The sequence below is a fragment of the Coffea arabica genome, chromosome 7c (genome assembly GCF_036785885.1).
Source record: "Coffea arabica cultivar ET-39 chromosome 7c, Coffea Arabica ET-39 HiFi, whole genome shotgun sequence".
NCBI lineage: Eukaryota > Viridiplantae > Streptophyta > Magnoliopsida > Gentianales > Rubiaceae > Coffea > Coffea arabica.
Genome location: NC_092322.1, coordinates 37955139 through 37982229, shown reverse-complemented (window position 1 = coordinate 37982229; position 27091 = coordinate 37955139). Strand labels below are relative to the sequence as shown.

The 27091-nt window shown below is 36.7% G+C and overlaps 2 protein-coding genes, 2 long non-coding RNA genes and 3 pseudogenes across 4 annotated transcripts; 4 read left to right on the top strand and 3 right to left on the bottom strand.

The window, feature by feature from the left end:
• Window positions 1-1701: 1701 nt before the first annotated feature.
• LOC140010689 (uncharacterized) lies at window positions 1702-4605 on the bottom strand. Its single transcript, XM_072058006.1, has 4 exons — window positions 4089-4605; window positions 3898-3980; window positions 3078-3647; window positions 1702-2421 (listed from the first exon to the last, which is right to left on the bottom strand). Exons 1-4 carry the CDS (start codon window positions 4603-4605, stop codon window positions 1702-1704), a joined length of 1890 nt encoding a protein of 629 aa, XP_071914107.1.
• Window positions 4606-9212: 4607 nt separating this feature from the next.
• On the top strand, window positions 9213-10585 carry LOC113697993 (probable glutathione S-transferase parC). Its single transcript, XM_027217644.2, has 2 exons — window positions 9213-9645; window positions 9898-10585. The coding sequence occupies exons 1-2, from the start codon at window positions 9328-9330 to the stop codon at window positions 10240-10242; spliced, it is 663 nt and encodes a 220-aa protein (XP_027073445.1). The 5' UTR covers window positions 9213-9327; the 3' UTR covers window positions 10243-10585.
• A 300-nt stretch (window positions 10586-10885) lies between these two features.
• LOC113698819 (uncharacterized) lies at window positions 10886-11897 on the top strand. Its single transcript, XR_011817526.1, has 2 exons — window positions 10886-11265; window positions 11387-11897. It is a non-coding gene; the product is annotated as an uncharacterized lncRNA (long non-coding RNA).
• Window positions 11898-12276: 379 nt separating this feature from the next.
• On the bottom strand, window positions 12277-13062 carry LOC113699889 (probable glutathione S-transferase; annotated as a pseudogene).
• A 208-nt stretch (window positions 13063-13270) lies between these two features.
• LOC113698815 (2-methylene-furan-3-one reductase-like) lies at window positions 13271-14060 on the bottom strand (annotated as a pseudogene).
• A 5745-nt stretch (window positions 14061-19805) lies between these two features.
• On the top strand, window positions 19806-20563 carry LOC113699888 (RNA exonuclease 4-like; annotated as a pseudogene).
• Window positions 20564-25643: 5080 nt separating this feature from the next.
• Window positions 25644-27044, top strand: LOC140010228 (uncharacterized). The gene is made up of 2 exons (XR_011817524.1): window positions 25644-26606; window positions 26694-27044. It is a non-coding gene; the product is annotated as an uncharacterized lncRNA (long non-coding RNA).
• The last annotated feature ends 47 nt before the right edge of the window (window positions 27045-27091 follow it).

Here is a 27091-nt window from a genome sequence, read left to right as displayed (position 1 = left end):
AGAATCCTTCTAATAAATGTCTGTTAAGTTCAAAGTTACCACATACTCGGTTGACACCGACGCGTCATAAGGGTGGAAACCTTTCTGATGAAAACTTTGAGGATTGCACATTACCACGCGCCCAGGTGACGCGGGCACATCATGAAGGCAAGAACCCTTCTAATAAAGAGTCATTGAATTGAAAGTTACCTCGTGCCTTGTTGACATTGACGCGTCAGGTCGGTCAATCCGCTCCAAGATCAAAGGAAGAGCTCTTTAGGTGACTTGACGCAGGCACGTTATGAGGGTTGAAACCTTTCTGATGAAGCACCTGGGAGTTGCACATTACCACGCGCTCTGTTGACGCTGGTGCGTTATGTTAGGGGAACACCTACTAATCATCAGAAACAAAAAATGAAATCAAAAATTTGGAAAAACTTTAAGAAAACATATTGAAGTTATCAACTAAAGTTGAACAACAACTAAAAGAAATTGGGCTGCCTCCCAAAAAGTGCATTTTTTTAACGTCTTTGGTTAGACATGGCTAGATGTTAGCAATTGGAGCAATTTGGTGTGTCCAAATGTATCACCTTCACTTCACTTGGAAAGCTCTCGTAATAGTGTTTGAGACGGTGTCCATTCATCACAAACTTTTTGGCCATCTTAGTGCTATGGATTTCTACTGCACTATAGTGAAAGACATGAGTAACAATGAAAGGTCAATCCCTCTGGAACACAGTTTACCTGGAAACAGCTTAAACTTGGATTGGTATAGGAGAACCTTTTGACCAATTTCAAAGGTCTTCCTAGAGATTTGTTGGTTATGAAACGCCTTACTCCTCTCCTTGTAAATTAATGCATTCTTATATGTTTTGCTCTGGATCTCCTCCAATTCTTGCAAGTCCAACTTTCGATGAGCACCAGCCTCCTCTAAATTCATATTACACTGCTTTATCGTCCAAAAGGCCTTGTGCTCAAATTCCATTGGGAGGTGACATGGCTTCCCGAATATTAATCTATAGGGTGATATCCCTATAGGAGTCTTATATGCCGTCCAATAGGTCTAAAGTGCATCTTTCAACTATTGACTCCAATCCTTCCTATCGGGTCACACCATTTTTTCCAAGATAGACTTGATTTCTCGATTCGATACTTCGGTTTGGCCATTGGTTTGAAGGTGGTATGATGTTGAGACCTTGTGGAGCACATCATACCTTCGAAATAGCGTAGCTATGGTATTATTGTAGAAATGCATCCCCCTGTCACTAACAATGGTTCTTGGCATCCCAAAATGCACAAAAATATTGGACTTAATAAAATCTGAAATCACTTTTAAATCATTAGTCCAGGTGGCTTTAACTTCCACTTATTTGGAAACATAATCAAGTGCCAAGATGATATAAAGAAACCAAACGACATGGGAAAAGGGCCCATAAAGTCAATCCCTCATACGTCAAAAATTTCAACAAAGAACACTGAAATTTGAGACGTCAGATCTCTATGAAAAATATTACCTATGTTTTGACATCTTTCACACTACTTACAGAGCATGTAGGCATCTTTGAATAGTGAAGGCCAGTATAACCTGCTCTCTAACACCTTATGAGATGTCTTCTTAGGTCCAAAGTGACCTCCATAGGCAAAAGAATGAAAAAAAGTTAAGATTGAGTGATATTCATTCTCACTTACGCACCTTCGCATTACTTGATCAGCACAATGCTTCTATAGATACGGGTCGTCCCATATGTAGTATTTGGCGTCGCTCTTTAACTTGTCCCTTTTTGCTTTGAGCCAACCTGCATGTAATTTGCCAGTTATTAGGTAATTAACTAAATCAGCATACCAAGGCAATTTAGAATTTAGAGAAAATAATTGTTCATCAGGGAATGTATCTTTCAATGGCACGTTCTCTTCTCCAACTGATATGCGACTTAAATGGTCAGCTACCAAATTCTCCGAACCACTTTTATCCGTCATCTCCATATCAAATTCTTGCAAGAGCAATATCCACCTTATCAGCCTCGGTTTTGCATCTTTCTTGGTTATTAGGTACCTCAATGCTGTATGATCAGAAAATACAATAACTTTACCACCTAATAAATATGACCTGAATTTTTCTAAAGCAAAAATAACTGTTAAAACCTCCTTCTTAGTAGTGGAGTAATTCAATTGACCTCTACTCAAGGTTCCGGACGTGTAGTAGATGACGTGAGTTGCTTTTCCTATTCTCTGTCCTAACACTACTCCCACTGCATAATCACTAGCATCATACATGATCTCAAATAAGAGATTCCAGTCAAGAGGTTGGATGATCAGTGACGATGTCAACAACTCCTTTAACTTGTCGAATGCTCTCTTACACTCGACATTGAACTCAAAGGCCACATCTTTTTGTAAGAGTTTGAACAGAGGAGCTCCAGTCTTCGAGAAATCCTTATGAACCTTTGGTAGAAACCTACATGTCCAAGAAAAAAATACACTTCCCGCACACTCGCGGGGTAAGGTAAGGCAGATATAATGTCTATTTTAACTTAATCAATTTCAATACCCTTAGAGGACACTACGTGACCTTGAACTATCCCATACTCAACTATAAAATGACATTTTTTTCAATTAAACACGAGATTAGTTTATATACATCTCAAGAAGATCAATTTCGGGTTATCTAGACAATTATCAAAACTATCACCATATATACTAAAGTTGTTCATGAAAATCTCAATAATTTTCTTAACATATTCTGAAAAAATGCTCATCATACTTCTCTGAAATGTTGCAGGGATATTGCACAATCCGAAAGGCATTTGCCTGTATACGAAAGTTTCAAACGGGCACGTGAAGGTGGTTTTCTCTTGATCTTCCTGTGCGATTGCAATTTGAAAATACCCTAAAAATCCATTTAAAAAACAATAATAAATTCAACAAACTAATCGTTCAATCATTTGGTCAATAAAAGGAGGTGAAAAATGGTCTTTTTTCATGATAACGTTTAATTTCCGGTAGTCTATACACTGCTGCTATCCAGTGGATTTGTGTATTGGCATGAGTTCACCCTTCTGGTTGGCCTCCACTATCACTCCTGCTTTCTTTGAAACTACCTGTACCGAGCTCATCCATGGGCTGCCTGATATTGCATATATGATCCCCACATCCAGCAGCTTTAGTATTTCGTTCTTCATCACTTCCATCATAAGGGGATTGAGCATCCTTTGAACTTGCCGTATAGATTTGGCATCTTCTTCGAACCTTATTCGGTGCATACATACAGAGAGGCTGATGCCCTTAATGTCGGTGATAGTCCATCCTATTGCTTGCTTGTGATTTCTAAGAATTTGGATTAGTTTTTCTTCTTGGATTTCCAACAGTCGCGTCGAGATAATCAATGGAAGCATTTCCTTCTTGCCCAAGTAAGCGTATTTCAAGTGCTTTGGCAGAGATTTTAATTCAAACACAGGTGCCTGTACCACAGACGGTAATACCCTTTGGTGAGATTTGGGCACGAAAATAAGTGCGAGCTCATACCTTGTCGTCTTGACTGGCAACGATTGCAACGCTCCAATTGTATTTTTCACATCTTTACTCAATTCTTCCTCATGAGTTGTGTTTAACTCGAGGTACTTGGTTAAAACAACTTCTAACTCATCCCTGCCAATAATTTCAAACACTTCCTGCACCGCTGAGTCAATAGCACTCATAGAAAAAATAGAGTTAAAATTAGAGTTCGAGGGGTATTTCATGGTCTCAATGGTATTGAAATGAATAATTTTTTCATCAAATTTCATGGATAAAGTACCCTTATTAACATCAATTTTATTTTGGATTGTAAACAAAAAGAGTCTACCTAATAGCAAAGGTAAGGGGTCGGGGGAATGATCATTATTTATGTTAAGTACATAAAAATCAGTTAGAAATTTTAACCAACACATCATCGACCAACCTATCAGGATAAGCATTCATTCGATCAGCTAATTGGAGTATTATCCTAGTTTCTTTTAACGGACCTAAGTTCAAAGAAGTATAGATAGATTTAGACATTACTGATGTTCCTAGGTCCAACATGACATTTTTAATCAAAGTATTACCTATTTTACAGGGGATAATGAACATACTTGGATCTCCGCACTTCGGTGGAAGTTTCCTCTGTAGAACCGCAGACACATTCTCCCCCACAATAACTCTTTTGTCTCCTCTCAATCTTCTTCGGCTGATGCACAAATCCTTCAAAAATTTTGTATACTTCAACACTTGTTTGGTTGCATCTAACAGAGGAATGTTGATCTCTACTTTGCGGAATACGTCCAAGATCTCTTTCTCCTTATCCTGATTCTTTGGTTTCTCCAACCTACTAGGAAAGGGAAGCGGATTAGCTTTAAGTTCAATGATTGGGTTAAGGAATACCACTGGATTTATGCCATTCATGTCCTCTGCCTCAAGTTCTTTCTCGATCTTTTTTTCATCCTTGTCCTTTGGAGTCACGAGTTCGAATCCCTGAATTTCCTTTCCACTCCTTAAGGTCATTGTACTTACGTTCTTCAGGTTCAATTCAGGTTGAGACGGCAATTTTTCGTAAACTTGGGACTTCAGACGGTTGATTGATATTGCCATCTGACTACTCTGACTCTGCATCGCTTACATTTGACCCATTTGATTCCTTATATTTTATAGGTTAGATTTCATCTTTTGTTGACTAGTAATTAATTGTTTCATCATTTCTTTCAAAGACGGGCCTGAACTTGGAGGAGTGGTGGCTGTCAAGGTTGGTATTATTGTTGATACCCTTGCTGTCTATTCAGTGCAAAATTTGATTGTCTATTTCCCCCATCATTGAGGTTATGGTGATCTCTCCAACCCAGATTGTACATGTTAGGGTACGAATCATATGGCTTTCTTGGCGCGGGCGTATGACCAGTTATGTTTACTTTCTTCGCACTCTTTTCTTGAATCACATCTCTGTAGAACGACCCATGACAGTGCAAATTCCATACACCTTGGCTTGTGGTGCATTTTCTATAGCCAATTGTATAACAAAAGATGTTAAGTCGGATAACTGCTGTTGGATAGAAGATGTTTTTATCTCATTCACTTTGCGTATCGGGATATCCTTTCTTATACCGAACTATTATGAGTTCTCGGCCATTCCTTCAATTAACAACTATGCTTCTCGAGGAGTCTTGTTCGCCAATGCCCCTCCACTTGCAGCATCAATAATATTCTTGTCTTTGAAAAGTAGCCCATCGTAAAAGTACTGAATGAGCAGCTGCACATTTATTTGATGTTGAGGGAATTTGATACATAACTTCTTGAATCTCTTTCAGTAATCATAGAGCGACTCTCCTAAATGTTGCTTGATACCGCATATTTCCTTCCTCAGACTTGCAGTTCGAGATACAGGAAAATACTTTTCCAGGAATTTTTTCTTCAGCTGCTCCCAAGTGGTGATATTACCTGGAGATAGTAGTACAACTAGTCTTTTGCTGAATCCTTAAGAGAGAAAGGGAATGTTCTCATTTTTATTTGTTCTTCCGTGATTTTCGAAGGTTTCATAATGTTGCAAACAACATCGAACTCTTGCAAGTGCTTATGAGGCTTCTTACCTGATAAATCATGAAAAGATGACAAAAGATGAATTAGACCAGATTTTAACTCAAAACTGAGTGTTATCATTTAAATTCGGAAAAGTAATGCATAAGGGCTGCTGATTTAAATTAGGAGCAGCCAATACCCTTAGTGTTCGTGCATTAGCCATAGTGACTTCTTCTTGATCCGAGTCACTCGAAATATCACCAAACGAATTTGTTGCTTCAACTTTTGGATCAAGTTTTTGAGATGCAGCACTAGATTGATCTTCTCTGAGCTGTCTAGTCTCTTTTCATGTTCGGCGTGCAGTTTTCTCTATTTTAGGATCGAAAATTAATTCACCTGTACGAGAAGAACAAAGTATAAACTAGAAAAGTACCAGAAAATTAAAATGAAAATGAACTTAAAAAGAAACAAATTTAACTAACACTAGTCCCGGCAACGGCGCCAAAAATTGACAGATTGTCGAGCCTGTGCAATAATAAATGCCTGCTCAAACAAAATATAATTTCTATAGATAGTGATAAGTAGGGTTGAATTCATAGGGATTGGGGATATTTGCCTCTTTTGAAGTTCAAACAAACAATGGGGGATTTTTTTTTTTTTTTTTTAGAAATTACCAATAAGTTATGCTAATCGAATATTGCAATTAAATAAAAATTAGATGGCAAATTGCAAAAACTCAAATAGTTTTTGACAAACTCTAGTCAAGAAGCAATTTCGGAAATGGTTCTCCTAATTGATCATCGATGCAAGAATAATTCCATATATAAACTGATAAACAAGTTATAATTGTCAAACAAGTGATGACAATCAATTTCTCCTTAATTGTCGATAGTTAATGTAAGACCATTAGTTATTGTTCTAATTGCAGAATAACCCTAGGTACGACTGTAAAATTCAATTTTGCAATTGCTTTAAGATTTAGAAAAATCCTGTTCTACATAAACAACACGCTACGAGGGTTGTTTACAAATTAGCCCGTATATTTCCCTGATATAATCCCGATTATATCAGTTACCACTAATTTGGAATAATTAAACAATTACAGATTTAATTACTCTAATTGGTTTTAGGTTATTGAATTAATCTAACATCTGGACCCATGATACTTGAATAATACAATAACCATAAAAAAATAAAATAGGAAATATACGAATACTAGAAAATAATAGGAAAAAGTAAAATCAGTTAGATCTCACAATTTAACCTGAACCAAATCCTCTGTTGTTCCTTGACTAGAAATAAAAGTTTAGTTCATCTCTGTCGAGCAGATCCTATGTAAAATTGCCGAAGTAAATGGTGAAGGCATTTTTCCTCCAATTGAATATAATGAAAAAATGATGGAATAGTCCCCCAAAAACAATGAATAGTCAACCCCCCAGAAGAACTAGCCAACAAAGTACGAAAACAAAAGAAAGAAAAATCAAAGCTGTCGGACCGCCTCTTCCTACATAATTTTCCTTCCTATCCGGCTACTAAGGGGAATAAAAGGGAAGACTCCTAGTCTCTGTTAACCTCCCTCCTCTTTTGAAAACTACCAAAAGAAGAAAAAGGAGAGTCCCCCAAAATTGCTCCTCGTCTAGCGCAGTTGATCACTGGATAAGGAATACCATCTCCGTTTGGACTCTTGTTTCCTTTTACTACTCCAACTCTTCTGCTGGCTATCGTCAAAATTAATTTGACTAACCCGAAGGTGTACAACTTGACAAATTTGCACTTTTTTATGATATTTTGTTCCAACTCTCTGCAATAAGCACAAATGCCAAAAATGAATAAAATCTGCTAATTAATGCACATTCGATAAGGTAATAGGAGGAAATTAATTATAAAATAGATAACAAAATTGTGACCTATCATACCCTTATTTAGAAACTAAAGTGGTTGAAATGACTAAAATATATATACATAATATGCATGACATTTTAATCCCGTACGATTTATGTTTTACCATACATCTCTCTTATAGTTTAGTGTTTTACCATATAATCCCCTTATGATTTTTAAAATATATACATAACTCAACCTTTTGATACATTAACATAATTTTGACCTTTACGATCGAGTTACTTTTGTCCCTATAGAAGGGATAGAGCTAGAGGTAAATGATGGCTTTTGAGCATATATAGAATTAATTTTTTACATGCTAACAGTGTAAATTTAAATTTAAATTTATATAAATGTGATATGATGTAAATTTGTTGATGTATAAACAATTATATACTGGCGGTATATAAAAAAATTAATTCTAGTACCCATTGTCCGGACCAATTTAGACATAAGATGTGGTGGGGTACTCTTTTCTTGTTTTCGTGGTTTAGTTGAATTGTCTATGTTCATATTTTTTCTTATTGAACTTAAATAATGTGCAAACCAGGAACAGAAAAAGGAGCGAGAGAGAGGGAAAGACAAAAGCTTGAATGTGATTACTTAAGGAGTGACGTCAAATTCCTTAAGACTCTGCGTAAGCACTTAGCTAAAAGCTTGGGAACCTAATAATTAGGGACCAGCCGCAGCAGCTACTAAGCAGACAATCAAGAAAAAGAGACCATAACCTTTTCCGTGGACGCAAGTTTTTGTTCCTTAATTTCTTAGTTTGTGTTTTAATATTTAGCAGTTTAATTTCCACCAGGCCGCTGATTTGGTTTGAAATAACTGGCAATGGGAATAATTTTACTTAAAATTACCAGAATCTTCTGATTCATTAATGGAGAAGATAATGGCGGAATTGTGACTACAAAAATTGTCGCGTAATTTTGTGTGATTAGGAACAAGAAAGCAAGACAAGCATCCTAGAACAAGTTCTAGACAACGAATATTCTAGCACAAATAAATAATATTTATTTGTTGAGTTCTAGAATCCTCTACTACCTTTGATTTGATTGGGGACGGCAGTCAAATGGCATTGTATTTATCTCGAAATATTTATTCAAATTTAGAGAAATTTAAAAATAACAAGCCAAAAAGGTTTTAATATTTGGTCGTAGAGACAATGTTGCAACTTTTCTTTTTCTTTGGTCATACATCAACTATGGGGGAAAAGGGGTACAGGAGCAATCGAATTCTAGAAATCGAGAAAAGATGAATAACCATTAGATCACACGAATGCGATAAGTACTTACTGGATTTAAAAGTAGCAATTGGTGGGAGGCCACAAAATTGTGAGTAAACAGCAATTATGCACACATTATTCATCTCGTGAACTTTCTATCAATTTCTAGTGAGTAACTGGAAAAGGAAAGTTAATTTTGTATTCAAAATATTATAAATAAATTAAGTTACATGCTAAAAATTTGAGCATATATCAAACCAAAAACGTGCTAGTATAGGTTGTAAATTCCTAAAGTGGCTTTCAAGAATCTTAAAAAAAAAAAAATTAAAGAGTCAAAAAAGATCTAATTAATAACACATGAAAAAGAGACCCTTCATTTTCTCAAGATTTAAAAATTCTGGTTCTAATCTTCCTTCCCTTACCTTTGAATCCTATCCCTACTGCTTGAAAAAAAAAAAACCTGCATTTTGACTTGTGGCCTAAATTGCTGAAGGGCAGAGGACCCAAGTGTCCTGGTACAATCTACCACTTACCAACCATTATTCCTTCATGCTGCCATCACCAGCCTCTCATTCACTATAAAATGCAAGACCCCGGTTCTTATACCTGCTAGTTGCTAACAAACTGCTACTATTGCCCATAATTCAGCTTTCTTTTCATCACCTCTAGCGAAAAAATCCTTTCTTTTTTTTTGCTTTGCTCGAATATCATCTGAAAATATGGCCGGTGACAAGGTGGTTGTGTTGGGTACATATGGGAGCATGTTTAGCATGAGAGTCCAAGTTGCTCTGGCCGAAAAAGGCATCGAGTATGAAAACAAAGAAGAAGACTTGGCTAACAAGAGCCCACTTCTTCTTGAGGTGAACCCTGTTCACAAGAAAATCCCAGTTCTGATTCATAATGGAAAGCCTGTTTGCGAGTCCCTTATCATTGTTCAGTACATAGATGAAGTGTGGCATGACAAGAATCCCTTGCTGCCATCTGATCCTTACCAGAGAGCTCAAGCTAGGTTCTGGGCTGACTTCGTTGACAAAAAGGTAACATTTTTTTCTTATGGAAACTCTAATTTTGTCAACTGCTGTTCAATCAGTTATTCGGGCAAGCATTTCTACTGTCTTTACCAAGATCGTCTAGTCGTGGAACTAAGCATTTCTTAACCTATTTTCACTAGATTATTTTAGGCAAACAACATAAGCAAGCAGGACAAGTTAGATATGGGATAAAAATATTATGTTAAGGAGGGATTTTTCTGTTCAATTTTTTTCTGAGAAAATTAAGGTGAAATGCAGGTTTATGATTGTGGAAGGAGGATCTGGGCCACAAAGGGAGAAGAAAAGGAGGCAGCCAAGAAGGAATTCATAGGGATTATGAAAACATTGGAAGGAGAACTTGGAAATAAGCCTTACTTTGGAGGGGAAGACTTTGGATATGTGGATGTGGCTTTGATTCCTTTCTACTGTTGGTTCCATGCCTATGAGAACTTTGGGAATTTCAAGACAGAAACGGAGTGTCCAAAGCTGGTGGAATGGGCCAAAAGATGCATGCAGAGGGAGAGCGTTTCCAAGTCCCTTGCTGATCCTCACAAGATTTACGAATTTGTTGTGTCCTTGAAGAAGAAGCTTGGGATCGAATAAAGTCTCTTTCAACTTTTTGCCTACATGGAGGATCGAATAAAGTCTACGCATGAATATGTATTTGGGATTGCTTTGCTTTTTGTGGGCTTCGTAGATCTGTCTTAGAATCCTTTAGTTTTGTTTGCTTGGCTTGGGAGAATAAAAGAGATTTAGCGTCGTCTTCTTGATATCCTGGACTGGTAGTAAATGATGTTACTACTACTACTAGGATTTCATGGATAGGCTGTTTATATGTATAATTTCTTCCACAAATTTATAGGACAATTGTCTCTGTCTTTAGTTAAGCAGAGTGTTCGTACAATGTCCAAATGATGTTAATGTGATACTACTTTCTTTTCCCATATATTTCATATCATCTCCTTAGATAATTTTTTTTTTCAACTATCTCCCTTCCTTTTATTCCTTAGTTATTGACTTGTGAAATATGTGCACTTCATTTACAAATTCTGTAAATCTCTAGACCAACTCATAAAAACAGCTCACTGACTTGGGGCGTGGAGCTCGAAGGTTCCAGGAATGATCCGGTACCATTTCATGGTACTCGTTCAACTTAAATAATAAAATCCATGACGACTAAATGTACTACTATTAAAAAAAAAGAGGAATCTGTACACACTTCTTTTGTGGTCAACCATCAATTTTCTTTAAAAAAAAACTAGCAAACCAGAGAAAACTCCTGCTCCTGCTTCGTACCATCCTCTGAGAAAATGGCTGGTGAAGAGGTGATTTTGTTGAGTGTCTATGCGAGCATGTTCAGTATGAGGGTCAGAATAGCACTAGCTGAGAAGGGTGTCAAGTATGAACTCAAGGAAGAGGACTTGACGAACAAGAGCCTGCTTCTTCTTGAGATGAATTCTGTTCACAAGAAAGTTCCAGTTTTGCTTCATAATGGAAAGCCAATACTTGAGTCCCTTAATTGTCCAGTACATAGATGAGGTATGGCATGACAAGAATCCATTGGAACCATCTGATCCTTATGAGAGGGCTCAAGCAAGGTTCTGGGCTGACTTTATTGACAAGAAGGTACCCTGCAAGATTTCTGTGTGAATTTTATATTTTTCTTTTTTTTTCCGGAGAAAGTCTTCTTTTTGGAGTTAGATTCTGCATGAATTAAAAGAAAAATTTTTTGACTAACTAATGTTAGGTGTGAAATGGAATATAACTAAAAGTTACAATGGGCCGCTAAAGGGGAAGAACTGGAGGCAGCCAAGAAGGAATTCATAGAGGCTCTCAAGGTACTAGAAGGGGAACTTGGAGATAAGCCTTACTTTGGTGGTGAAGAGTTTGGATATGTAGATGTGGCTTTGATTCCTTTCTACAGTTGGTTCCATGCCTATGAGACTTGTGGAAACTTCAAAATTGGGGCACAATGCCCAAAGTTTGCGGCTTGGGCTAAAAGGTGCATGCAGAGGGAGAGCGTGTCCAAGTCCCTTGCTGATCCTGAAAAGGTTTATGACTTTAGAGCACTCACTGGATTGCAAATCTTTTTTATTATTTACATGTTTGATTTTTATTGCCTAAATTCCCTTGATTTCATCAGATCACAGGTTAGGTTACTTCTTAACTTTGTCATCAGGATCAGTAGTAAACAAGCTGTCTGCTACTAGGGCCATTTGCATTCAAGAAGAGCTATGAAGAAATAATTGAAGCTAAAACTTGGTTTTGCTGGTATGGCAACGAGTTTCTGACCTGAAACAATCTTTCATTATGCCTATTTTATGCATCAGTTGACCTGTTAACCATCTGAGCTTTTCTTTGAGATCTAGATTTGAAGCTAGTATGAACATCAAAGTTTGTCTGATCTACGAGCTACAATTGAATTAAAACTACTTGGAACACGAAAGCATTGATTATTGTGGCACAAGGGTTATTACATCCTAATCCACTTGTAATGCAAACTGTAAATACACAAAATTCTCCAAATAATCACACTTAACGAGGTATTATCCTTCAAATCTATCTATCTATCTATCTACTCTAGTTTCAAATGGATCATGAAATTAAAATAGTCCGACATAAATCCCCATAACAACGTAATTAAGCTAGCTTCTCCATGTTACTCCTGTCCACGAAGCTTTTGCCACAGCAACACAGATTCATAGACCTTTATGGGGTCAGCAAGAGACTTGGAAACACTGTCCCTTTCCATACACCTCTGCAATCGGCTTCTGTACTGAATTTACCAAATTTTTCATAGGTATAGAACCAGTTATAGTTTCCAAGAAGAGCCACATCAAGAGATCCAAAATTGTCACCTCCAAAATAAGGCTTGTCTCCTAATGCTCCTTCCTCCAGCGGCTTTAGGCAATTTATGAAGCCAATCTTTGCTGCCTACTGCTCTTCTCCTTTTGTCGACCATATTTTACGAGCAAAACCGTCTAGCTGCAATAGGTAACATGACACTCATGAAATCATGAACTTACATACACGTATTCCTGCAAACAAAAAATCATAATTTGTTACCTTTTTGTCAATGAAATCAGCCCAGAACCTAGCTTGAGCTCTGTCATAAGGATGAGAGGGCAAGAGGGAAGCTTTGCCCTTTTATACCTCGTCAATATACTAAACTATAAGTAGGGACTCACAAAAAGGTCTTCCATTGTGGATCAAAACTGGAATTTTCTTGTATATGGGATTCATCTTTAACAACAACGGACTTTTCTGTAAATTCATTAGATCTTCTTCCGTGGATTCATACTTGACTTCTTTCTCTGCTAGAGCAATTCTGACTCTGGTAGCGAAAATGGTAGTCAAGAAGTCCAAGACAATCACCTAGCTTCTCACCCGTTCTTCCACTATGATGGCAAAGGTGACAGACATGATTAAGACATAGTAGTTACCCTCCGCATATTTATTTTTTGGTTGACAAAAATGTAGTTTTGGTATTTAAATTTTGATATATGAGCGGTTTTAGTTCTCAAACTTTTGACAAAAGCAAATTTGATATCCAAATTTTCAACTTTTGAGCACATTTAGTATTTTTGATAGTTTTTATCCAAATTGCAACTAAAAGAGCGTAATAGTCACATGTTCGGCTACCAGTAGTTGTTTATTGATCCTCAATAATTATCACTAATTCTTTGGAAATGATCAACTACATCTGATTTTTCTAGGGTGTTTCAAAGTATTGGAAATTAAGGGTAAAAATAAACACATGTAGTACCTAAATGATAAAAGATCCAACTCCACCGGCACCACCCAGAACAAGAAGTGATTTACCAGCTGAAAGCCCAGCGCTTTCAAGGCACCCATACGCTGTTTCAACAGCAACAGGAAGGCTTGCTGCCTCTGCAAAACTCAAATTCTTTGGCTTCAAAGCTAGTACCTTCTCCTCCACTGCAGTGTACTCCGCCGGTGACCCACATCCCTTTGGGTACAAAGCATGCTCGTGAATGTCTCCGTATACTTCATCCACGAACTCGAATTCCTTCACTTTAATTTGCTGCCAACTCTAACTACCACGGCGGCAACATCATATCCAGCAACAGTCTACCAGATTAAGAAAAAGAAAAAAGAACAGTAAATCTACACAAGGACTACCTAGTAAATAAAACAAACAACAAATTTTCGCTGAAAAAAAAATGAAAAAAGGTATTTACTGGGGGAGGAGAATCAATGGCCTTGAAATAACCATGCATGTGTTTGAAGTCGATTGGATTCAGTGATGTAGCAACTACTTTGATCAAAACCTGGTCATCATTTACGTCAGGAACATCAACCTCGGATTCCAATTTAAGGACATCTTCGGGTGTCCCATATTGGCCATAGACCCAGGCCTTCATTTTAGAGGGGATGTTAACTGGAGTACTGGTTGCCATGGCCTGTAGGCCCTCACGTAATATGTTAAAACAACCCAAGTTATGAATCAGAGCTAAATCGCAACGTTGCTGTGGACAAACGAAGAAAAGACAGACGACTAAACGAAACGAAACGAAACTGGGAGGTGACTTTATTGATAGGAATGATACATTAATAAGCCAGAAAAGGTCTTTATATAAGACCATTCACTGACCAAATCTAATTTGAAGTTAGAATTAAACTATCAAATCATACTAACAATCCGAAACCCTCCGCTGGGTTCCTCCGCGCACTTATCACGTTCGGGTCAGGTTGGACGCCGGGTCCGGGCCGCAGGGGATTAGTCGGACCCCATAAGAATTTATCCGGACACCCCTGTGTCGATAAAAAAAAAAAAAAAAAATCCGAAACCACAATTGAATAATAATAAAACAAGTAGTTTCCTGAATAATTAAACTAATACTAAAAAGATTTGGTATAATATCCGAGAAGGCTGAATAATTTGACATTCGCGTAAGTTCTTGTTTAACAAATACAAAGTCGATTGCTTCAATTAATGGAAACCGTATCTTCAATACAACATTGCCAGAAAAGTTAGGGGCCACTTGGTTTAGGGGTTTTGGTACTTGGAAATACAATAATTCCAATACTGCGCACTTGGTCCAGTACAATGGAAATTAAAATATTGAAATCATGCTTTAAAATTTGGCCATTCATGATTCCTAACCAAATTGGGAGAAATTGACTAAAACCCTCATTAGTAGGCCCTCTATCCATTATTCTATTTCCCTTTCCAATTCCAAAGTAAGAACCAAGTGCCCCTTAATGTCAACCGCAGAACCAATCCCTTGAAGGGATTTGTTGAAAGAGACAAAAATGTTTAGGTGATTGAAAATGAGCACGCAAATTGTATTAGAATATTATTATGGTGGAATACGATAACCTATTATGAATAATGTATTGTTTTACTCAGCAATTATATTGACAGAATATTATGTAGTACAAGTTACTACACCTAATACAGACAGATTTTTTTTCCAGCCATTAGAATTTCATCTTAATCCTACGCTACTTGGGAAGGGCGGATTCCAACCAGGCAATATCTGCGGGTTAGAGGGAGAGAACCTATCTCTAAACCAATTAAGTGCACTACTGCACCCTTTGAACTTTTTGTCGAAGGGAAGAACGGTGCTTCTAGAGCTGTTAATCGAGCCGAGTTGAGTCGAACATTTGGCTGCCGAGCTCGACTTGAGTTTAATTCGAGCCGAGTTCGACTCGAGCTCGTTAGGAAAACGAGCTTTAAAATGTGTTCGAACTCGGCTCGTAAAATGTACATGTGGCTCGAGCTCGACTCATTTATCACAAACGAGCTCGAGCTCGTGCAAATTAACCTTATTAAAAACCTATAATTTTTAATTTTTATAATTTTGATTTCTAAAATGACAAATATGCCCTTCATTAACGAGCTCTAACGAACTACTCGAGTATCAAACGAGCCGAACTTACTTGGCTCGTTAACTAAACGAGCAAGTTTCGAGCTCGAGCTCGACTCGTTAACCAAAATTAACGACCCGAGCTCGAGCCTTAACGAGTCGAGCTCTAACAAGCTTTCGAGCTACTCGATTGACTTAACAGCTCTAGGTGCTTCACTTCTTATACACCAGCAATGGTCGAACTTTTAACTTAGTGCACGGTAGAGCCTTAATAAAGATAGATACGTACAAAATTTCTTAAAGTTATCAACTGATATGATATGATTAAATCGTGCTTTTAAAAATAATTCTTAAGGTAAATTACTCATAAATCACGGTAGAGCCTTAATAAAGATAGATAAGTACAAAATATCTTAAAGTTATCAACTGATATGATATGATTAAATCGTGCTTTTTAAAATAATTCTTAAGGTAAATTACTCATAAATCCATGTGCTTTTGCGTGACACCACATTAATTTCCTAAGGTTTCAAAATATCCATACAATGTGATTTTATGTGATATGATTAAATCATGATTTTACAATAATTTTTAAGCTAAATTACTCATAAGCCCATGCGTTTTTGCATGACACCACATTAATTTCCTAAAATTTCAAAATATCCATATAATGTGATTTTATGTAAAGCAAAAATTTAATGAAAAAAATAATATCTATAATGCCATTAGTTGAAATGCAAATATTGACCTAACTTAATTAAGGGTCTAACGACATTGAATAAAATTAGAAGGGGGAATTATGTTGGTAAATACAAAATTATATGAAGGCTAAGTCGATATTTGTGCAAAATCAAAGATTATGTGAATATATCATAATTTCATCACACACAATTTTAGAGCGAGTATTGGTCAATTGCAGTGTCCTGTTTTGTCCATTGTTATTCTTTAATAGAGTCACCTAGTATTGTGCAAAAGCATATGGGTTATGTGAAACTTACCCTAATGCTCACTTCAACTTGGCCTAGGCGCAGTGGTATATTTTATAATGAGCCTTTTACCTTCCCTTATGCAGTTGTTTTTTTTTTTTTGGTTTTATCTTTCATCTGCATTAACATTCCATACTATTGCCCAGATTCCCTATAAATCTGAAATTAGGCTTTTTTTTCCTCCCATCTACATTAACACCCTTTACCATAGCCCAGATTCCCTACAAATCTGAATTTTGGCTTCTGTCTATAAAATTCAGGTTTGATCTCCAAATGAATTGCTTAGACATTGGAGAAATAATTATGATCACTACAAGTTTTTGTCCCATCTACCTGTTTCTATTAAAACTAATTTGTCGGCTAATGAGCTTTTTTCCCTTCTCTTTTCATTGTTACCAGTTGCAATAACTCTGAATTTTGAGTTCCATTAACAATATATAGGTTTATTCTCTATATCTTGCAAATGTTGTGACATTTACAGAATGCATCTTGAGAAATTTTTGATAACCTATTCTATCAACTTCAGCCTTTTCCTTTTCTTGACATTGCCTTTTTATTTTCTTTGTTAGTTTTGCTACAGACTAGCACAGAGAGGATGGCTTCAAGATCGTCTTCAATAGGATGTTGAGAGAAAAATGACGTGCAGCTTACTTGAGAGTTAAAAATGTCAACAAAGCTTAGATGATGGAAATTGGATTTGCATCTAAAAATGAGCCTGCAAACTGTGTTAGAATATAATTGTGGTCGATTTCATGACCATATGATAATATAATTAATCTTTTGTCTCGTCAATTATATTGGCAAATTCTTGTGTAGGACAAGCTACTACACGTAATCCAGATAGATTAAGTTTAGAGTTTGTTGTAGTTTAATAACTGAAAGGATAAATAAGTCGCGCTTTTACAATAATGTTTAGCTCGACTTGAATTGCAAAATCAGGGCCGCACCCGAAAGTAGAGTGTGAGAGGATTTTCAAGGGCCGGGAATGTGACCTTTGCGTCGCAGTCCTGAGCAGTCGCAGTGCACTCTGGAATCACAGGGAAACATGCCAATTCTCACGTTCAAACAATGTATAGATCAACAATTAAACTCAACAGTTATATATTCACATTTCCATTACACAACAGTAGTAAAACATATTGGACCGTTTTTTTTAGGGGGTTCTATTCCATCTGTGTTAGAATCGAAGCGCGGAACACATGACTATTGAAATATCAAGTATACAATAATTTAATGAGAAACAATCCACAAGTATAAAAGATAAATGACACATAATATTTAACGTGATTCGACTCTATCATTAAACCTACGTCCACGGAGAGAAATTCGTTCTTTATTATGAGAGGAAAAATCCTATAAAAGAATACAACTTGAAACCAAATCCAACCCTTAAATACCATCTCTTATCTTCCAAGGACCCTCTCTCACCCCCATGTATAAGGCTACATGTCACCCTTGTGTGCTTTTGTGTGTCTCTTTGTAGTATGCTAACCCACCTATTTATACTGAACATTATCTAGTCAAAACCCAAATAACAATAGGAAACAATGCTAATTTCTAAACTTGTATAGAATAGGAAATAACCTCTAAATCCTAAACAAAATAGGAAATTTTTTTACTACCACTTCAAGTAACTAAAACCAAGTACGAAACTAGTTACTTTCCCACAAATTAATAAATTTGCTTAAAAGAAATTAAGTCAATTTCCTAACAGTCTGGCTAATTTGGGCGTACAAGATGAATTCAGGCTTGACAACAGTAGAGCAAGGCTGGTCGCCCTGGCTTGCAAATGATAAAGTGGTTATTGAGCACATTTTACACTATTATTCTATCCTAATTTTGGCTACTCATTGTGCTAAGCATTGAGAATTTGCTCATATTTGATATTTATGTAAATTATAGGTGGTTGGTGTTGAAAGTAATCTTTTGAGATAAATTTCCAGAAAATCCTTTATTTCAGAACGTGTCCACGCCAGAAATTGTAAAGGATTACCGAAAAACCGAACCCGCAGGCTTAGTAACAGGAGGAGACCCAATTAAGGAACCAGGTCCACGTGGACCAGATGCGTGGGATTGGAGCCCTTAGAAAAAGCTTGCTCCTGATCTGACTTCCACTGGCGGCGGCTTCAAATAGAAAAACAATTACAATAGGCCAGATTCACGTCTAATAGGGACATTAGCTTCAGTTTCCTTTTTTTCGGCTCTTGGTCAGACGTTGGAGCTTTTCTTCTTTTCTCTAGCTTTTTGCTTTAGGTGACTTTGACTCTGGAATTCGTTTCTTTTGCTTGAGACAATTCTAAAGGAGAGATAACACTTTCTCGTCTACCTCCTCATTATTTTCCCAATTCCTTGGCAATTAATTCTTGGACAATTGTGTGGATGATATCAATCGAATCACGCAAAGTTCATATGATGAGGAGCGGCTAGTTTTCTCCTCTATTCAAAGGTCGACGCGAATGCACGGTCCATAATATCTGTGAGATCTAATTGAATTTTCATTATTTCTTCCAATTTGTTGCTATTCGTGCATTTTCTGAATTAATTGTTCATGGGTATTTTATTAATTGAATATCAATGGTCGGGTATTTGATTTAATATAATAGCCTACTGCCACGTTAATTAAATTAAATCCATAATTGTTCGTTTAGTTGACAACTATGGCAACCACCATAATTGGTTTTATGTTGGGGAAATGTAAGATCTGATCTAAATAAACCCTCTCAGCGTGTTTATTTGTTGGGGTTGGGTTCTTCTAACTTTAATGCAACTGGATAATTAAATTCCTACGGTCATACCTAGGGTTGTTTTCTGATAAGGGAAGCAGTCAATGGTCGTACCTTGACTGTCGAAAAAGTAAGGAAGAACTGGTTGTCAGAGCTTGTTGATGACTATAACCAACCTAGTAACGAACGAATGAAATATTTTTGCATCAATGATCATTTAACTGGCCCATGCCTGAGCAGTTGATCCTTTAAGTAGAATTTTATTAACTGCTATTTTTAGTAAATTGTACTTGTGGAATTATCAGTTGAATTTTATTTATTTTATTTTCATTTTCATCCCATTATTCATCCCCCAATTTTATTCTATTGACTTGGAAAGAAATAACTTCCTACCCGTTTCCTGTGGAATCGACCCTACTTGCCATTGTACGCAAAATTAATATTTTTATAGACGAATCTGGTATCTCGAATCAAGCAAACTCTTCGGGAACAGGGTGAATCAAGTAACCCATTGCACACCTAGGGTCCCTGCTCCAGTACTTGGATTTGCTCTATAATTAATTGTGGTGATAATTAGGACTTTTAGTAATTATTATTGCACAGGTTCGGCACCTGTCAGCAAAATGGTTGGAGGTGGCAGTGATGGTTCTTTAGATCTGTGTGCAAGAGTTTTGCCCCATCGATGAGTATGAAAGGAAAATCCTTCATACATATGTCAAACCACAACTTCCCGTCACAAACGATAGGTAATGACGCAACAAAAAGATTGTCCAAATTCACATCCTACATATATAGGCACATAGAAAGTGAATTGCACTCTAGAGACTGACTTTGAAGTGTGAAAAATTCTTCTGCAGGTATGAAGCAACTGGAATACAACCAGAATTTCTGAGGGATGCAATGTCGTTGAAACAAGTGCAGAGAAAGAATTTGACACCTATGAAATTTTTTGGCAGGGACACGGCCAAATATCCACCACTTATGAAAACAAGAAACCTTAGCAAGTCGCTCAAGTATCTGACAAAAGCATACCTTGGTAAGTAACTTAATTAACTTTGGCTATTAGTAGTACATTACATCAAGAAGGACATCATCATTTTTTGGGACTCTCCTAGTGATTTTTTTTTTTTTTTAGGTGGCAGCCATGACGTTCAAATGGGCCCGCAAGATCCCTATGAAGGCTGTGTTGCGACAATGTGGCTTTAGATGAGAATGAGATCACAGTATCACGATATGGAGGACTACCCTCTTGCATTTGACCTGTAGAAGCGCAACAATTTTGCATCATGGCGGCAGAACGAGCTTGAGAGGATTGCTAGAGGGCTCGAGGTCTGACTATTATTGCTGGTGCTTGGATTCCAGCAGCCAAAGCAATTATTGAAATTTTATTATGTATAGAAGAAGTGAAGATTTTTATTTGCTTCATGCCGCAAAATTAATATACACACCAAAATTACAACTTCGCATTTAATCCGTCATTATATGCTTTGTTTACAACAGCATCATGTAAAGTGCTTTCTAATCCGAATTTATGAATAATAACTGAATAAATTACTTATAACTGCGTATGATTTTACACAATGCCAGATGATCCCTCTTAGGTTTTAAAATAGCTACATAATCCCCCAATGGTTTTATATAAAGTGAAAAAAGAACGGAATACACAATTAATTACGGCATTATATCAAATGCAATCTAAAAATGTGTGATAAAATTTTAATCTCCATATAATTCCCTTATGATTTGTATAAATATCCATTTTACCCTCCATAATTTTTGTATTTCTCCATGAAATCCCCATATACTTTATATAAGGCAATTAAGTCATTGATTGATTTAGTATTAATATAAAGGCACTATTGGTATTTCAATTAACGGCGTTATATAGGCTACTTTTCATCAAATTTTTACTTTACATAAAATCATAGTGGAGTGAAATGAAAATTTTGAAATGTTAAAAAGATCATGTGATAATAGACAAAATCACCGGAAGGTTATATCTAATTTACTTATAATAAATTGATAATTTACTTGCTCGTACATCTTTTTGTTCTGTTTTGTTTTGTTAACAGCATGAGGTAATTGCTGCATGTCCCACTGACTGACTGTGTTTCTTTGTAGCACGGTTGGCAAATTTCGAAAGAAATTTCTACTATTATCTACGTTCCTCTCACGGATTCTACTAACTGGGAACAGTCAACCCGACAGTACTCCGCAATTATGACATCTCAAAATGTTTTTCTAACGTAAAGGTAGTTTAAAGATAACATCGGAGAAGTTGGAAATGTGAAGGCTGACGCTGAACATCCAATTATTCCGTTAGAAAAGAGATTTTTCTTTTCCTTGTTAAATTATACTTTAGTCCTTTATGATTTAGCGTTTTTTCACATAATTTTTCAATGATTTTAAAAGTTATTCATAATTCTCTGATGGTTTGAACCAAAGTATCAAAATGTTATAATTTGCATTTCATAGCGGAATCAACTAAAATATCAAAAGTATCCTTATGTAAATTTGAAAATTATTTGTTAACTATAAGGAGATTATCTATCTATTTTGAAAATCACAAGAGTATTATGTGATAAAAAACTAAACCATTAGGGATCATATGATAAAACACAAAATCATAAGTGATTAAAATGTTATACATATTATGTTTATATATTTTAATCACTTTAGTCATTTTGATTTTTGAACAAAGGTAATATCGATATTTTCGTATTTTCCATTATAGTGGGTTATTTATGTCATTTTGACATTAAGTCCAAATTGCAAAAGATTATGCATAACTTTTGAAATCACATGTAGTGTTTTAAGGACCAAATCGAACTGGCCAATTCAATCGATCAAACTGTGAATTGACCCTGATATCAATCCAATTCTATGAGAAACCATAAAAGTTAAAAAAATCAGTCAAAACCATTGTACCGGAGTGAAGCCAAATGAATCAGCCAAACCGGTCAAGTCCAGTTTTTAAATTTTGACTTGGAGCTTGGACCCTTTTTTCTATGGGTTGCTCACTTTTTTGAGATTTTGAATTCTATCAAAACCCAACAATTACAACTAATTGTGTGCTACTCTAATTAAGTTGGTTGATGGGCCGTTTTTTCTCAAATTAAAAAAAGCCCTTAGTTACTCGAATGTAAAAGGGCAAATTTCACTTTACCCTCTTGTAGTTTAGCATTTTTTTTACATAATCCCCCTATAGTTTCAAAAGCTATAGATAACCCCCTCATGATTTGGATTAAAGTGTCAAAGTGACGGGAATGATCATTCTTAATGGAGTCACCTAAAATGTCAAAAATACCTTATACAAAATTCCATAAAAATTTTGTTCCAACTCCCTACAATAAGCACAAATGTCAAAAATGAATAGAATCTGCTAATTAATGCACATTTGGTAAGGTAATAGGAGGAAATTAAAGGTAATAGGAGGAAATTAATTATAAAATAAATGAAAAAATTGCGACTTATCAATTCCCTGCACACCTAGACCATGCTTGTCCTCAAGCATGAGAATAGCAAACCAACATCAATTCCTGATAATGGCTATCACTCCATCTATCTTATTGCCAAGATACCGAGAAAAACACATATCAAGCATCAATGGTCAAGATCCAAGAAACATCACCTCGGTTAGCTTCTAAACCGCAAGCTCCTCCAATTTATGGCTAACTATTCTAAGAAAAAGGAATGGTCGATCAACATTTATCAGTAAACGGTCCAACTATTAACCAAAATCTCAACATTAGACGCATAGATCAACAGGCTAACTTTAATCACACATTTACACAACTTTCACATTTTTTATATTTTTGACTAGATAGTAATAATAATAGATTTAGTCTCTAACCATTAGAACCTTTTGACGTGAACTCAAACATTGTCAGATGAAAGAACCCGATTACTCAGCTGTAGTCGCTATAAGACCACGTACTCATAGAAATTACTATTTTTTGACGCAAGGATTAACATTTTTGGTGTAGACCCCTAGTTACTTAGCAGTAATAACTAGCAGAGTACAGCCAAATTTATTTATAACTAGGCAGCAAAATAACTCAAGATATCACATAAAATAATAGCAGCTAGCCTCATTTCCTCATACATGGAGAACTAAGGTTAATAATTAGACCAATTTGCAAGTAAAATGTCAAGCAGTTATTCTCTATGCTAAGAAAAGTTAACCAAAAATTGTAAGCATCACAAAAGCATCGATATTCACCAAAGAGATATATTGGATTTAACCAAATTAACTTGATACACTTTTATTACTAAAATTTGATAATAGGAGAATTAGAGTCAGCCAACCATCATCAATCCTTGGCAGTCACAGAAATGCTAATTACTAATAAAAATGAAAAGAAAATAAATGAAAAATAGAACAAATAACAAGAAATAAAGGAAAAACATCTAAAAACTAAAAATACTAGCTGTACCACAGCTCCTCCACACCTAAATCCAACATTGTCCTCAATGGAGGTCATAAAGCAAATAAAGCAAATAGGACAATGAAACTTCCCCGAATACGTAGTGGAGGGTCCCAACCGACTGTGGAATAGGTGGGAATGGCAGAGTGAAGCCAACATGGTGGAGGTAGGCAGCCAAATTCTGAGACATCTGGGCCACCTGATCAGCAATATTCATTACCCACTTGTCCATATGATGAACCTATTCTCGCAGGTATTGCCACTCAGAATCGGAGGCCAGCAGTGGAGGAGGTACAGAAGAGGAAGGTCCGACAGTGTCATTAGTAGATCCAGGAGCTGAAGAGGACCCTGCTCGTGTAGAGAGGCAGTGACCTGGTGTTCGAATGAGTCCCGAGAGTGTAAATCAGAGGGTATCATCAACCCGCTTTATAACTCCCATTTTTAATAGACAATCGTCATCCAGAAATTTCATGTCAAAGGCCAAATGGAGATTGTGGTTTTGGAGATTAAGAACCCCCTAACTGGATTGCCAGGCGTGTGATATACGACCTGAGTATCAAGGGTTTGTTTTTCTTGGCTAAAACTGCCTTAAATTGAGATGCCAACCAACACCCCAAATTTACCTTAATATTGTTCTTCATACACCAGATAAAGAAGAACTCAGGGCGCGAAAGTATACCGGAACTATCCTTGCGACCCGAGTAACTGTAAGCTAAGAAGCGCTGAATATATCGGGAACTGGGTTCCTTAAGATAAGAACTCCTGGATCTAGAAGGGTTATAACGGTCGCTTTCAACAGACATTTCCTTCCAAATATCGGGGTAGTGAGAATAAAATGATTCTTTGTAGTCACAACCACTCTCAGTGTACTCCCTAGTCTCAGCATATTCCCGAGTAATGAATTCAAATGCCAAATTGAATTGAGTAATGGAGAAATGGAACTCTTGACCCATTAGTCGAAAGTGAATCACATTTGGGGTATCTACAGTATACCCTGTAGGCAGGTCAAACTCAAAAGTAGAGTAAAACTCTTTAACCAGTTCTACAAAGGTGGGGCAAAAAATATCAAGATAAGATCGCCAACCAATGGCGGTAAACATCCGTTCAACCTCTTCCCTTATACGCAGTACATCCATGGTAAGCTTCTCATTACTTTTGCAGGGGATAATTCGCCGCTAACAACACATAGCATATCGCTGCTTATCGGTAGCCTTACTGAAGTTTAAATGACCTTCAAAGTGTGTGGGTATAGCCACGTGGACTCCTTTACCCCTACCGAGGCATTTTTATACACCTGAAGAGAAAGTTTGGTTGGTAGGTTCATTCACAGGAATGGTAGGTTGGGGTGTAGAGGGATGAGGTCTAAGGGTTCGAGATTTAGAAGTGGATATTTGTTTAACCATAGTGTCTACCATGCACAATCACCAAGAGAAACAGAATTTTCACCAAATATATGAAGCAAGTAATCTAGAGGTTGTAACTACATCCAATGCAACAATCAACTCAATAAGCACAGATTATTGCACAATTTATCCAACCAAAATCGCAACACAGTCAATAGGAAGATTACTCCCTGTAGACACTAAAATTTCATTTATTTTATTCAATATTAGCTTTATTCTTGTTTTATTTTATTTTATTTTTTTGATTGATAGTTAATGTTCATTTTTCTTTATTTTTATAAATTAGGTTTATTATTTTTATTTTTAAGGTATGATTGTATTAAATTTCTAAAAAAAAGAAAAAAATTCTCACAAAAAATTCAAAATTTGTCTTTAATCCTTTTAGACTCAATTTTTTTTAAGATAAATGAAAATTGTGCAATGCATTTGCAATTAGGAATTAACATTTATTTTGTTTACCTAAATTGTTTTTGGAAAATATATAATAAATAAATGAAAATAAAAAGATAAGTGTATTAGAGGATCATTAAACAAGTGTATTAGGGGGATATTAGACAAGTGGAGTGCATGCAAATAGGACAAATGTCCTCATTCTTGGTTGACAACACATGCAAAGCGGGGTAGGTGGCAAGACACTTGGAGGCTTAGGAAAATTCTGGAAAAAAGAGGGAAATCTGGCAAAGGGATAGGCCATGGGCAACAAGGCAAGAGCAAGAAGGAGAAACAAGAAAAGAAAAAGAAAGGGTCGGAGGAAAGAAAGAAAAAGTCAAGCGAGAGAGAGAGCTGAGGGTGACGGGCTGGAGGAGAAAGGGTAGGAAACCAGAAAGAGAAACCAAGAAGAGATAGGAGATTGAGGGAAAAGAAAAGTTACGGGCAAAGGCAAGAAGGAAAGCTAGAGAGCTTTCGGGCAGTAGAGAGGAAACAAGGAAGGGAAGGCTGCGCGGGGGAGGAGCAAAGAAAACCAAAAAGGGCTTCGGGCAACAAAGGTTTTAAGAGAGGAAAAGAAAAAGGGTTTCATGGGGAGAAATCCAAAAAAAAAAAAAGAAAGAGGGGGGAACAGCTGAACAAGGAGGGTTTCTGGGATAAGGAAGCAACAGCAAAGAAAGAAAGAGAGCTGGAGGGAGAGAAAAAGCTTGGAAAGGCTACGGGCTGGGCAGGAGAAAAACCAGGGAAGAAAAAGAAAGGGGGGCTGCTACCAAGAGAGAAAAAAGAGAGCTTGGGGGAAATCTGAAAAAAAAAAGAAAACAAGAGGAAGGAAGGAGCTTCGGCCTGGCTGGAGAAAAAGGAAGAAGGAAAAGTTGCAGAAAATCTGGTACCAGGCTGGCAGACCAGCCCCCTTCCAGATTGACTTCTGATTCTGATTTCTAGTTTTTGAGTGATTTCGTGGGTTCTGCACCTTCTTGGGAGGTATTAGGAGAAATTTTGTTCACAAAGCCCCGGGAGAAAACGGCTCTAAGAAAGTGAAATCTCGGCCCAAATTAGCGCCTTCATCAGGCTGAAAATTTTTTGCAAAAACAGTTCGTGGGTTGCGTCTTCCAGAACCGCTCGTTTCTTGGGGCATTTCACGATCATCTAGCGGCTTTAGTGCTCTCAGGTAATCATGGATTCCTCTCAATGTTGGTTTAATACAACTTTCATAGCGATTTGAGTCACTGATGCATGATTTTCTTCCTTTTCTAAGTTTTTAGTTGTTGCTCATGCCTGATGACGATGACTGTGGGTATGTTTGGGGATGTTGTGGTGCTATTGATAGGCTTGGTGCTGGCCCTTTGTTCATTTAATGTGAATCTGAACTAAGAATTCAATCGAGAGGCCATGAACAGATAGTGTTTCCCACATATGTAATCTGATGAACTAAAGGTTGCATTTTTGGTTCCTGTTTGTGTGTGTAATTTGGGTCTGAGAATTCTTAGGAGGGCAAAGTACAAGATTTGGGTTTGATTGTTGTTTTGGCTTGAGAGTTTGGTGCTTGTTTGATTTTGACATGAAAACCCAGAACTTGAAACCAATGAACGAACCTGGGTTCTTGCAAGTTCCTCAGCTCAGATTTTTCCTTTTATGTGTTTAGCATCATATCTT

Bases quoted from the DNA above. Each gene is read 5' to 3' on its own strand.
- LOC140010689 (XM_072058006.1), bottom strand. From the start codon at position 4,605: ATGCAGAGTCAGAGTAGTCAGATGGCAATATCAATCAACCGTCTGAAG. The intron at 3,648-3,897 runs GTTAAAATTTCT...TCAGCGGTGCAG, and splicing joins GGTTGGTCGATGATGTGTTG to GAAGTGTTTGAAATTATTGG. The intron at 2,422-3,077 runs GTAGTTTCAAAG...TTTCTACCAAAG, and splicing joins CATGGATGAGCTCGGTACAG to GTTCATAAGGATTTCTCGAA.
- LOC113697993 (XM_027217644.2), top strand. From the start codon at position 9,328: ATGGCCGGTGACAAGGTGGTTGTGTTGGGTACATATGGGAGCATGTTT. The intron at 9,646-9,897 runs GTAACATTTTTT...GGTGAAATGCAG, and splicing joins CTGACTTCGTTGACAAAAAG to GTTTATGATTGTGGAAGGAG.